At 54.7% G+C, this 13,473-nt stretch overlaps 2 protein-coding genes across 3 annotated transcripts in view; one reads left to right on the top strand and one right to left on the bottom strand.

Annotated features, from left to right (window-relative positions):
* The window catches only part of DNAI1 (dynein axonemal intermediate chain 1), a 69,282-nt gene extending 58,279 nt beyond the window's left edge, over positions 1 to 11,003 (top strand). Inside the window, exons 14-20 of one of the 2 annotated variants that reach the window (XM_005684075.2) lie at positions 354 to 443; positions 571 to 658; positions 1,189 to 1,268; positions 3,187 to 3,335; positions 3,441 to 3,540; positions 7,384 to 7,569; positions 10,685 to 11,003. In XM_005684075.2, the coding sequence (XP_005684132.1) occupies positions 354 to 443; positions 571 to 658; positions 1,189 to 1,268; positions 3,187 to 3,335; positions 3,441 to 3,540; positions 7,384 to 7,569; positions 10,685 to 10,783 (792 nt within the window). In that variant the 3' untranslated portion in view covers positions 10,784 to 11,003. The remainder of the gene's footprint in view (positions 1 to 353; positions 444 to 570; positions 659 to 1,188; positions 1,269 to 3,186; positions 3,336 to 3,440; positions 3,541 to 7,383; positions 7,570 to 10,684) is intronic. The other variant, XM_005684074.2, reaches the window with a different exon arrangement.
* On the bottom strand, positions 11,066 to 13,173 carry ENHO (energy homeostasis associated). The gene is made up of 2 exons (XM_005684076.3): positions 12,767 to 13,173; positions 11,066 to 11,839 (listed from the first exon to the last, which is right to left on the bottom strand). Exon 2 carries the CDS (start codon positions 11,707 to 11,709, stop codon positions 11,479 to 11,481), a length of 231 nt encoding a protein of 76 aa, XP_005684133.1. The 5' UTR covers positions 11,710 to 11,839; positions 12,767 to 13,173; the 3' UTR covers positions 11,066 to 11,478.

The following is a 13,473-nucleotide window of genomic DNA, read 5'->3' on the forward strand; positions in this document are numbered from 1 at the left end:
AGGGTGGGGAAAAGGTACGTATTTAAAGAAAATAAAATTCAACAACAAGTTTCTCTAAACAAACAAACAGAAAACAGGGCTCGTAGCTGCCAACGCAGAGAGGAACCAGGTACCTCCACTGCTGAGCCCGGAGACCGGGGCAGTGCCCCACTGGCACATTGCCTCAGGATGCTTGGGGTGGGGAGGGGTGGTGAGTGAGGAGGGAGGGCAGGCCCATCATGGGACCCTAGGAAATGGGCTCCCAGAACTGGCTTCTGGGCCTCAGAAGGGTCCTTGAGTGAGCCCTGCTCAGTTCGCAGCCCTAACCCGACACCCTCGCAGGGCCCCAGAGCTCACAGTGTGGAATGTTGCAGGTCAGGTGGCAGAAGGATGACATGGACCATAACCTCAACTTCTTCTCTGTGTCATCCGACGGCAGGATCGTGTCTTGGACGCTCGTGAAGGTGCGTGTTTCCCAGGAAGGGTCATGCAGGGGTGACGATGGGGAGTGGTGGGAGCCAAATGGCAGGGGACTCCAACCCTGCTGGTCCAGCCCCACCGGTGCGCCTCCCCATCCCTGTGTGACCACAGAGCGAGCTGGTTCACACTGACGTCATCAAGCTGAAGGTGGAGGGCAGCACCACGGAAGGTCTCGAGGGCCTGCAGATACACACAGTGGGTAAGAGCCCCTGCACCTCATCTCCGGCCTGGCCACATCCCCCTGGGCCCAGGAGGTCTGGTCCTCCCTCTTTCTGCACACCCCACTTCCCCTCCTGCCGGGTAGGAGGAGGTAAGGAGAAAGCCTGGTCCTGAGCAGTCTGCAGACCCTCCCTGTTTATGCAGATCAGGCCCCTGTTTACCCAGATCCCATCCCTGTTTACTCAATTCCTCCCCTGTTTATGCAGACCATATCCCTGTTTGCAGACCCTTTCCCTGTTTACCCTGACCCCGACCCTGTTTAACTCAATCCCCACCTTGTTTATCCAGGCCCCATTCCTGTCTGCAGAAGCCCTGGCCCGTTTGCAGAGTTCCAACTGCCCGGCTCTAGCGGCAGCCCAGGGACCCAGTTTCCGTTTGCCTGGCTGGCTCCAGCCCTCATAGTACCCAGACTCAGGCTGTCCCAGGGGAGGGCCTACTGGGTAGAGGTGGATGCTGGGGGCTTCCTTCCCTTCCAGAACTGGCCTAAAGCAGTTCCCTCTTCTCCCAAAGGCTGCGGCACTGCCTTTGACTTCCACAGAGAGATTGACTACCTGTTTCTGGTGGGCACAGAGGAGGGAAAAATCTACAAGGTGAGGTAGCGCTGCACCGATGCCAGCTTCTTACAGGGCCACTAGACCTGGGAGGTTGTCATTCTCAACAGACCATATTCGGATGGATCTCGGGGCTCATCAGTACTAGAAGGCTTTCTGGGGAAAGAGAATGCACTGCTTTCTTTAAAAAAAAAGGTATTTATTTTTAATTGAAGGATAATTACTTTACAATATTGTGTTGGTTTCTGCCAAACATCAACATGAATCAGCCATAGGTATACATACATATGTCCCCTCCCAGAATGCATTTGTTGACCTGCTTGGGTGTCAAGAAGAGGGACTGACTGCAGGAAAGGAGATGAATAATCTAGAGGGTGACTTTAGCCCAGCTCAGCATTTTCCCCTCACGTCCTGCTCCCTGCCTGGGGGTGAAGGAGGTAGAGCTGGGCACAGGGGTTGCGGGGGGAAGAGGTGGGGCTTGGAACATCCTGAAAAGACTTCCTAGAGGAGATCTGAACTTGAGCTGAGCTTTGAAGGCTGGGTAACAAGAAAACCTATCTCTGAACAATGGGTTCATCCCAGCTGGTGGTGGGATGGAACTTGGTGGCCCGCTTCTGCCAGGTCTCAGAGTTAGTAGGTGAACATCCTTCTGAACCTTCATCCATCCAGAAATAGCTCCGCTGCAAGCTTTTCTTAGGCTCAGAAACTCAGAATGTTAATTACAGGCAGCCTCCCGGGAGCCCCTGAGGCCCAGGCAGAGCCGATCTGAATGCAAAAGATGTCCCCACCCCCCTTCTCCACCCCTGCTTGTGGCTGCGGGAGACAGGAAGAGACCAGTCAGTCACTCAGTCTCCTGGAGGGAGGAAGTGAAGGGCACAGTGGCCAGGGCAGGAAACCAAATGAGAAATCAGGAGACTGGGACTTGTTCCTGGCTCTGTACTTGCTTTTCTGGGAGCAAATGAAAGTGAAAGTGTTAGTCACTCAGTCATGTCTGACTCTTTGCGACCGACTCCATGGATTGTAGCCCACCAGGCTCCTCTATCCATGGGATTCTCCAGACAAGAATACTGGAGTGGGTTGCCATGCCTTTCTCCAGGGGATCTTCCCAATGCAGGGACTGAACCCAGGTCTCCCACATTGCAGGCAGATTCTTTACCATGTGAGACACCAGGGAAGCCCCTACCTGAGAAAGGTGGGATGTTTACCACTGCTGCAAGGATTCTGTCTGTGGACTGCTGGTGGATCCAGGGCTCTGTCTGCCTGTCCACAGGCCTTGGCGTGGACACAAACTAGACCATACCGCCACCAGAACCCCTAGACCTGCTCTGCCTGGGCTCAGGATTGTACTGTGCTTAGTCGTTCAGTCGTGTCTGACTCTTTGTGACCCCCTGGACTGTAGCCCTGCCAGGCTTCTCTGTCCACGGGATTCTCCAGGCAAGAATACTAGAGTAGGTTGCCATGCCTTTCTCCAGGGGATCTTCCCAACGCAGGGATTGAACCCAGGTCTCCCACATTGTAGGCTGATTCTTTACCATATGAGACACCAGGGAAGCCCCGAAATACTGGAGTGGTTGGCCTATCCCTTCTGTAGTGGATCTTCCTGACCCAGGAATTGAACCAGGGTTCCTGCATTGCAGGCAGGTTCTTTATCAGCTGAGCTACCAGGGAAGCCTCAGGGAGGAAAGGCCGTTTCTGCCTGGCCTGGAATCCTCTGGGCAGGCTTCCTTCACCCTCCAGGAAGGCTCCCCTGCCCACCCAAACCTCAGTCCCTTAAGCCCCTCCTTTCTCTCTGGTTGCTTTGAGGGTGAGAAGAACGGCCAAGAGCTTGGCCCCAGCTCAGCTGGGACAGTGAGGCAGGGTGGGGACAGAAGAGGAATCTCAGGGTCTGACCCTCCAGAGCCCCCTGGGGAAGTGGTGGCTGACCGTGCTCACTCATGCTTCCCCACCCCCACCCCAGTGCTCCAAATCCTACTCCAGCCAGTTCCTCGACACCTACGACGCCCACAACATGGCCGTGGATGCTGTGTCCTGGAACCCCTACCATACCAAGGTCTTCATGTCCTGCAGCTCCGACTGGACAGTGAAGATATGGGACCACACCATCAAGTGAGGGGCCTGCCCTCCCTCAGGCTGCACCCTGGACGGGGACCGGTAGGGTTCTGGCACCATGAGCCTTCTGTTCTCTCAGCTTTCCGCCCTTCCCCACTGCAGGACCCCGATGTTCATCTATGACCTCAATTCAGCTGTGGGAGATGTGGCCTGGGCACCGTACTCGTCCACTGTATTCGCAGCAGTCACCACCAACGGGAAGGTAAGTGCCCCTTTCCTGACCCTGCTGACCCCCTACTGAAGACAAGATGAGCCATCTCAGCTGTCCCTCCTGGAGGGCCCACCCCAGGCCCAGGGCAGCTGGGGGAAGGCGGAACATAGGACTCTGTGTGTCCTCAAGGGCCAGGCCACTTGGGGCCCTGTCAAAAGAGGGGTCATTCAGGGACTTCCCTGGTGGTCCAGTGGTTAAGAATCCAAAGTGGGGGGATACAGGTTTGATCCCTGGTCCTGGAAGATTCCACATGCATGGGGCAACCAAGTCCATGGGCCACAACTGTTGAACCCACATGCTGCAACTACTGAAGCCCACGTGCCTAGAGCCTGAGAGCCTCAACAAGAGAAGCCACTGCAATGAGAGGCCCAACTAGAGGACACCCACGTGCCGGTAGAGGCCCCGCACAGCCGAAAGTAAATAAATAAGAGAGGGATCTGTCATCCCATGAGGCCTGGAGGAGAGAGTGGAGCTGTTCACCTTGAAGGAGAGAGCAAGATGGGAAATAAGATCCCATGAGGAGGAGCTGTCTTCTCTGAGGGCCATGGGGAGGGAGCTACAGGGTGGGGTGCCAGCTTGATGTAAAGAGAAACTTATACACCAGAGTCAATCTGTGGTTGAAATAGCATCTGAAAGGTAGTGAGGTCCCCATCCCTGGGAGTGTGCAAGCTGAGTCTGAGCAGGCAGGTGGGAGGGGTCTGTGCAACAATAAGAATTGGTGAAAGCTCAAAAACAGCTTGTGGGGAAATTTTGGGGGGGGGCAGTTTTTATGCAACATAATTTACTTATGGACTTTGATGTAAGCTGAGAGGCACCTGCCAGGAAAGAATAGAGTGTATTAAGGCATCACCCTTAAGTCAGTCATTTATTTGCTGAACAAATGTCTAACCAAGGGCCAACTGTGGCTCCCAACTCCAGGCCAGGGCCTGGTGATTCACAGAGCTTATGTTCCAGTGAAGGGAAAGAAATAGAATACAACAACCAAACCCGCAATAGAGTTAAGTGCTGGGCAGAGATCAAAAGAGGATGACATGTGTACACCAGTGTTCACAGCCGCATTATTCATAACAGCCAAAAAAGTGGAAACAACCCAAATGTCTGTAATTGATGAATGAGTAAACAATAAGTACTCTATCCATAAGAAGTATTACTCAGCACTAACAAGAAATGTACTACTGATACATGCTATATCATGGATGAACTCTGAAAGCATGCTTAGTTTAAGAAGCCAGTCTCAGAGACTTCTCTGGCTGTCCGGTGTTTAAGACTTCGCCTTCCAATGCAGGAGGTATAGGTTTGATCCCTGGTTGGGGGGCTGAGATCCCACATGCCTCTTGGCCCAAAAACCAAAACAGAAAACAGAAGGAATATTGTAACATCTTCAATAAAAACTTTAAACATAGTCCACATCAAAAAAATCTTTTAAAAAATTAAGAAGCCAGTCACAAAAGACCAAACATTTTCTGATTCCATTTATACAGGTCTAGAATAGACAAGGAGAAGGCAGTGGCACCCCACTCCAGTACTCCTACCTGGAAAATCCCATGGATGGAGGAACCTGGTGGGCTGCAGTCCATGGAATCGCTAAGAGTCGGACACGACTGAGCGACTTCACTGTCACTTTTCACTTTCATGCTTTGGAGATGGAAATGGCAATCCATTCCAGTGTTCTTGCCTGGAGAATCCCAGGGACGGGGGAGCCTGGTGGGCTGCCATCCATGGGGTCGCACAGAGTCATACACGACTGAAGCGACTTAGTAGCAGCAGCAGCAGAATAGGCAAATTTACAGAAATAAAGTAGATTTGTGGTTACCTAGGGAAAGAGGGGAGAAGGCAGTGGCACCCCACTCCAGTACTCATGCCTGGAGAATCCCATGGGCGGAGGAGCCTGGTAGGCTGCAGTCCATGGGGTCACTAAGAGTCAGACATCACTGAGCGACTTCACTTTCTCTTTTCACCTTCATGCATTGGAGAAGGAAATGGCAACCCACTCCAGTGTTCTTGCCTGGAGAATCCCAGGGACGGGGGAGCCTGGTGGGCTGCCGTCTATGGGGTCGTACAGAGTCGGACACGACTGAAGCGACTTAGCAGCAGCAGCAGCAGGGAAAGAGGGGTTGGGAGAAAGTGGGTATGACTGGTAATAGGCATAAGGGTTCTTTTGGGGTGATGAAAATGTTCTATACTTGGTTGTGGTGATAGTTATATAACTGTGAATATACTAAAAAACAGGAATTGTATACTTTAAATGGGTAAATTTTATAGTATATTAATTATATCTCCACAAAGCTGTTATGGGGCTTCCCTGATAGCTCAGATGGTAAAGAATCCACCTGCAATGCAGGAGACCTGGTTTCCATCCCTGGGTCAGAAAGATCCCCTGGAGAGGGGAATGGCTACCCATGTGTGCCAGGAAAATCCCATAGACAGAGTCTGGCAGGCTACAGCCCATGGGGTTGCAAAGAGTCAGACATGACTGAGTGACTAACACTTTCCTTTTCAAAGCTGTTATATCTTTAAAAATAGAGTGATGCACAAGGAAAGGACTGGGTGGTCTCTTAGATAAAGTGGTCAGGGAAATCTTTAAAGAGGTGACATTCAAGTAGAGAGCTAGGTCACACAAAAGGGTCAGGTGAAGATGAGTGAGGCCTTCCAGACAAAGGAACTGCTAGTGCAAATGCCCTGAGGGGAGAACAAGCTGGAAAGGATTAAGGAACAGGAAGTTAGGGTGGCCGGGATCTAGTAGGCAAAGGGCTGAGAGCCTGAGATGAGAGCAAATGGTGCAGAATCGAGAGAAAGAATCAGAATTTTTATGTAGCATGCCCAGGGAGACTATTGGAGGATTCCAGATTTTTTTTTTTTTTTTTAGCTTTAGAATAGGGTTAGATGTCACTCCAGTTTATTTTTATTTTTTTTTACAATTTTATTTTTTTATTTTTATTTTTTAAAATTTTTTTAATTTTAAAATCTTTAATTCTTACATGCGTTCCCAAACAGATTCCAGATTTTTAAAAGGTGAGCTACACAGAGGATGGATAAGAGAAGGGTGGGGGGAGATGAAGCAGGAAGACCAGTTAGGATGCTGCATAGTCTAGGCAAAACTTGCTAATGGTTTGGACTTACAATGCAGTAAAAATAAGATCCAACATTTGTTCAGCACCTATACGGCAAGCACTGTCCAAGCACCTGACATATATTCGTTTGGTAGAAACCCTGGCTCTGCCACTTACTGGCAAGTTAGGCTTAAGAGCCTCCATCTCCTCATTTATAAAATGCGGAAAATAACAGAACCTGCCTGATAGAGTGGCTGTGACTGCTGTAATTAGATGAGGCAGCCAGGTAACATGCTTGCCCAGAGTCTAGTACATCATACTGTAGAAGTTTCTCAGTTGTGTCTGACACTTTGCAACCCCATGGACTGCAGACCACCAGGCTCCTCTGTCCATGGAATTCTGCAGGCAAGAATACTGGAGTGGGTTGCCATTCCCTTCTCCAGGGTATCTTTCCAACCTAGGGATTGAACCCAGGTCTCCTGCACTGCAGGCAGATTCTTTACCATCTGAGCCACCAGGAAAGCTGTAAGTGCTCCATAAATGGCAACTGCTATTACTGTTAATTCTGTAGAGACTTAAATTTTCTCCTAAACATTTTATTGTCATTCCCTCAACCACAGGAAAAACAAACAGAGACACAAATCGCCTCTCCTACTGCCTCCAGCTCCAGTGTGCTAGGCTTCTGTCTATTTCCCAAGAAAGTCCAGGGGCAGTTCCTCTGGTTGTGGGGAGCGGGGACAGGGACCCCATTTCCCTGATTGTGCTGACACCTACCTCTTCACAGACCCACGTGTTTGACTTGTCCATCAACAAGTACGAGGCCATCTGCAACCAGCCCGTGGTGGCCAAAAAGAAGAACAAGCTCACCCACGTGCAGTTCAACCCCATCCACCCCATCATCATTGTGGGTGATGACCGAGGGCATGTCACCTGCCTCAAGCTCTCACCCAACTTGCGCAAGATGCCGAAGGTGCAGTCTTGGGGAATTTGGGCTGCCAAGAAAGTCTCCAGGATGGCGGGATGGTGGGAGGGGGGTGGTTGGTGAGAGAAAGGGGAGGAGCCAGGGGATAGCCCCAGGTCTCTGGCTTTGGAGGCCCAGGGTAAGGGTGATGTCATTGTCCAAGAGAGAAGCATAGAAGTAGGTTTGTAGGGGGACAGATGGGTTCTGACACGCTGAATCTGAGCCCCAGGTGGAAACAACAGGTAAGCAGGTGACTAGAGTCCAAAGTCTGGGGGCAGTACATGGGCATCATTGGCTTGCTTGGTGTTATCCAGGCAGGGGCTCAAGGCTTAGTTTCCAGTCATTTGCTGGGCTTGCACAGAGCTTCAGCTCCAATGGTCCCTGAACTGGGAGCTGTGGGTCCACACAGGAAGCAGGAAATGAGCCGTGAGGAGGGTAACTAGGTCAGTAGCTAGGCAGTCCTCCTTTTGAGCTCTGGTTCCTTTCTGGGATCTAGAATGATCCAGAGATCCTGACCAGAGCCCAAGGGCTCTGAATACAGGCCACAGAGCCCAGAGCCATGACCTCAAAGTCTAGATCTCAGAGTCCCGATTCAGACTTAAGAACCTAGACTTTAGAATCCAGAGCCCAAGGGTCCAAATTAAAAATCCCAAACCCTAGATCCCAGTCCTGTCCATTTGGGTGCTAGGAGAGAATTTGCTCCCTGCTAGGTTCTGGACCAAGGTCAGAGCTGAGCTGGGGCTGAGCCATGTTGCCCTGATGACTGTACCCCCTGGGTTGCCATTTGATGCCTTTACTTGCAGTCTGAGGAAACAGCAGGGCCCTCTTTCAACTGCTGACACCTGCCCCCATGTGCCACCACCAAGGCAGGCACCACTGCACTAACCCTCTCATGCCAGCTTGGCCTATTCCCCACCATGGCCAGGGAGGCAAGGGCTAGAATTTTGGCTGGGCCTGTAATTGTAGCCAGCTGGGGGAGGGGGTGGACTTGGCTATAAATACTCAGAAGGCTGCTGAGTGCCTGCAGCTGTGGCCCAGAGGCTGTGGGGTGGGGTGGGGTGGGGGGTTGGGGTGGGCGTGTTCTGAAACTCTGCTAACCCTGCTAGTTGGCCTCCAGGAGCTGGAGGAAGGCAGTACAATTTGTGGAATAGATAAAATCTGTTCTTGATTTAGTGAGGAGCATGACCCAGGCTTAGGCTGGTAGAGTTGGATAGCCCCGTGGGAGGGATGATGGTGACCCCTCGGGGCTGGGGGACAGCCATCACATGTTGAAGGGAGTAGATGTGGCAGGAGGCCTGCCTTGCCCACTCTGACCCAGGGAGGCAAGGATCTCCCAGTCTCAACTCCTCAGAGCAAGGGTCAGCATCAGTATCTCTGAGGACCTGAGGACATGGGTACCTGGGAGTCAGAGAACCTGAGCAGGTGACAGCTGGGGGCTAGTTCTTGCATGGACTGGCAGTTCCTCTGAAACTGTCACCTGACTCTATCAGCAGCCAAATGACTCGGGCCAGAGGAAGTCCTGTGGGCATTCCTCCTGCCCCCCCTCTGCAGGCTGCAGTCTCCCTGATCTCCCCAAGAGGGCTGGGCCACAGAGGCCTGACTGCCCAGCCCAAGGAGGGTCCCGTGACTGGTGTCAGAGCCCACCAAAGGTCAAGGCCTACTTTCCCCAGCTACTGTCTAGATGGCAACTATAGCTCGGAAAGGCAAGGAACTTGCCCAGAGTCACATAGGGAGTTAACAACTAAAAGCCAGGCTTCCTGACTCCCAGGAGATGAGGTGAGGGCGAGAAGAGAAGATGAGGTTAATCTGGGAGACCGAGAGGGAAGGGAGAAAGAGACATCTTTGTCCTCTGCCTCACGAGTGTCAGGGTGAGCGGGGCAGGGGCAAAGGCGCTGAGCCTCGAGGGGAGGGGGAGACAGATTTGGGAACAGGTGCAGGAGTCATGCCAGGAGGAAATCTGAGCTCCACCGGGTGTTGGCAGCCAAGATGGACCAGAAAAGGGCCTGCGGGCCCCACCTCTCCCCTCACCTCACAGCCATGGCCAGATCTGGGCTGGGTCCCCAGCAGGCAAGGCTGGGGCAGGTGCCAGTGAGCCCTGGGCACAGGTGGCTGAGAGGGCAGGGGGCTCGGGTACAGAGGGAAGGCTAGAAATGGCAGCTCCCCCAGCCCAGCCCACATCACATTGCCTGGACAGAAGGGAGGATGGCACTGGTGCTGGTCTGCTAAGGAGCTCGCAGGCCTGTCACACACACCCAGTGACCCAACACTAAGTAAGTGTGTGTGTGTGTGTGTGTGTGTGTGTGTGTGTGTGTGTGTGAGTCGTGTCTCTTTTGTGACCCACGGACTAGCATGGGATTTCCCAGGCAGTGAGTTGCCATTTCCTACTCCAGTGGATCTTCCCGACCCAGGGGTCGAACCCATGTCCCTTGCATGTCCTACATCTTCAGGCATTCTTTACCACTGCACCACATGCGAAACCCCGTGGCCAGGGGTGGGGGGTGGGGTCATTAATTCAAGACCCGCTGTTCTTGGAGACAGTCCCAGCTGAGGACATCTGGAACCACATGGGACATGCCATCTGCCTTCCTGACACCCTCCCTCACCTGGGGATAACTGACACAGCAGGCCTGGCCCCAAGTGGTACCCCACTCCCTGCCTGAGCTGGAAGTACTGGGTCAGAGTACTAGGTGAGGGCACCTGTGGCTCTGTCCACTTTCCCTCCACAAACACACACCTCTTAGCTCCTTGTTAGGACTCAGCCAGAGACTTTCCTGTAGGAAGGGTGGTCCTGACTGGTAGAGGTCTGGGACTACAGCTCTTCCTGGCTTGCCCCACCCCAGCCCCCCACCCCCACCACCCGCACCATCAGGATACTATGTCCATCTGAGGTTCAGAAACAAGAACTAGATGTTTCTTCCAGGCCTTAGCTGGGCCCTGGTCATCGAACCTGAGATGGGGAAGGATCCTGCAGAGGTTAGGGGAGGCAGGGGTCCAGAAGCTAACTGGGCAGGAGAGGGCATGGCAGTGCTGGGGTAAGCTGGGCTGAGGAGGTGATGCTGGGAGGCAGCAAGAGATGGCCCCTCCCTCACCAGTCCTCCCTGGTGTGTACTTCTCTTCTCCCCAGGAAAAGAAGGGCCAGGAAGTACAGAAGGGGCCAGCTGTGGAGATCGCAAAATTGGACAAACTGCTGAACCTGGTGAGGGAAGTGAAAACCAAGACCTGAGGGCCTGGCCTTCGAACCTGGCCCATGTCTTGAACCTAGTACTTGTAGCCCCTGACCCTGATACCCCAGTCCAGCCTTAGTACCCAGTATGTGTCTGACACTACCCCTGATCAGGTCCCAGTGCCCTGCTCTGGCCCTGGTCCCATCACCTCACCCCAGGACTTGGTCCTCAACCCCTGTTACCCTCTCCTACTTTGCACAAATAAACCTGTGTCTGGAAGTCTACCCGCATCTTTAATTTTGCTACAGCAGGGTACCCAGGAAGAGGAGAGAATCTCAGGGTAGAGTCTTAGATCCATTTATTATCCAGCAAACAGTAGGAGGACCAGAGGAGGGGCCCAGCCTGGACACCCTCCCATTATTGCCATGGATTCTAGTTTGCTTCCCCAACCTAGAGGGCCGAGAGGCGCTTGGCCTAGGGGGAGGGTGGACCCCACCCCCGACCGCTGGGATGGAGCAGAGTCCAGATGGCCCTGGCCCTAGCACCAACTCATGAACCCCTGCCCCAGGCCTGTCTACCTAGGGGCAGGGCCCCTCTTGGAGCCAGGCCGACCAGACACTGGGCAGCTAGGTCCAGTTCCACACAGGCTGGACTCTGAGTTCTGGACCCCAGGCCAGCTGGACCCTGGGATCCCGATTCCAGATGCCAGGTGGGGTGGACTTAAGTCCCAGACTCCGGGCTAGGCCAGGGGCCTTCAGGGCTGCAGCAGGTAGCTGCCTTCATGGCTGGGCTTCTGGGGCGGGGGCGCCTTCTCAGGACAGGGGCCAGGGCTGGAGTTGGGACTGGATTCGGAGAGGGAGTCGATGTTGGCAGAGCGCGAGTGGCAGGCCCAGCAGAGAATGACCCAGAGCAGCAGCAGCAAGAAGCCGACGAGGCCGTTGCAGATGATCGCGATGAGGGCCCCCTGGGAGAGGGCTGCCCCCATGACGGGCGCACCCTCAGACGAGCACAGGCTGAGAAGCTGCCTCAACGGCAGGACCCATGCCGAAACGGGGCGCTGGGACAGCCGGCCTTCCACGCACTCAGCGATCCCTGGGCAGTGGAGATGTCTGAGCCTGTGGGGGGGTACAGAGAAGAGGCAAAGCATGGTGAGGAGGAAAGGGGAGGGTGAGGCCGAGGAGGAGAGGGTGGAGAAGAGAGCCCCCTCCCATACCTCCGGCCTCCCAACAGGTCTAAACACCTCACAGAGCCAGGACCTGGCTCTGGGCACCTGGATGGGGGTGTGGCCACAGTGGGGAAGCCGGAGTGGGCATGGCCTGGACCTGCCCACTGAACGTTCAGCCCTCAGAAGAACTGTAAGAGTGGGTGGGATTGAGGAAGCCCAAGGCCTTGAAGGATGGGCACTGTGACCAGCTTTGGTGTGGCCTGGGCACCTCCCTGCTCTCAGGACTTCAGCCAACCAGCCCAGGAGACCTCCAGAGGTGCCAGCTCACACAGAGGGAACTTTGTGGAGGCCTGGCAGGCGTGTGTGGGTCTGTGTATCCAAAACTGTGTACCTAGGTGCACCTCTCAGAGAGACTGTTTCACCAGGTCAGGTGCGTGTATCTCTGTGTCTGGCTCTTACTCTGTCCCTGGTTCTTGCCTGGATGTGCACCTCAGCCTCTGTATACCCACCTCCGGTGTGTACCCATCTGTAGCTCTCTTTATATCTGTCTCTCTTATGTGTCCCCATCTCTGAGTCCTGAGTGTCTCTCTTGTGTCTCCTTTCTCTCCTAGTCTATTTCTTTGTGTATCTCTGGATCAGTCTCTGCATGCCTAGGTCTCTTGTGTCTCTCGTCTCTCTTTCTTCCCCGCTGTGTGTCCATCTGTCCCTTGGACGTGTCTCACTCCCCTCTCTGTGAGGTCTCTGTAGTTCTGTGCGTCTCTCGCGTGTCTTTGTGTCTGACTCTCTTTCTCCCCGGCTGTGTCTCTGAGTCTTAAGCCTTTTTATCTCCGTCTCTGGTTCTCAACCCCCATGCCCGTGGTGGGTGGGCCCCTCTTACCTGAGTTAAGCCCGGTGCGCGCCCGCGGGAGGATCCGGGGTAGCGGGATGCTGGGCGCCGAATGATGCTCGGGAACCTGCGGGCGGGGGGCAGCGGGAGGCGGGCAGGGGTGACTTCCCCTCCCCAGGCCCTCCCCCTCGGCAGCGCAGCCTCCGCCGGCCGCTCCCGCCGCGGCGCGACCGGGGCGGCCTCTGCCGCGGGCGGTCTGCGGCGAGCGGCCACCTCCTCCCCCTGGGGCGGCGCCTCCTCCGCGGCCGCGGCCGCTCGCCTGCTCGCACGGCGGCGCTCGGGCGGCGGCGGCGGTCTGGGCGCGGAGTTCGGCTAGGCTCGGCTGCGTTCGGCTACGTTCGGCTGGGCTCGACTGGTCTCTCGGCTAGGCTCGGCCAGGCTCCGCTGGCCGCAAAAACAGCGAAGGAGCCCCGCCTCCTGGGAGGCTGCGGCCGGCGGCTTGCCGGAGGAGGAGCCATCCCTCGCCGCTGCCGCTATTTAATTGGCTCCCCGTGCCAGGCTCCCTTGCCATTGGTTGTGCCCTGGGGAGAAGACTGTCCCGCCCCTTGTGCGGGCGGGGGCGGGGGTGGGAAGAGGGCTGAAGGGGCTATTCAGTCTGGATCCCTCCCCCGGGGAAAGGGACAGGAGCCGGACCCGCCTACCTACGGGGATTTCTTGCACCTACCTCACCAGGAAGATCTGCACACCCAAAAGCTGAG

The sequence above is a fragment of the Capra hircus genome, chromosome 8 (assembly GCF_001704415.2).
Source record: "Capra hircus breed San Clemente chromosome 8, ASM170441v1, whole genome shotgun sequence".
NCBI classification, from domain to species: Eukaryota; Metazoa; Chordata; class Mammalia; order Artiodactyla; family Bovidae; genus Capra; species Capra hircus.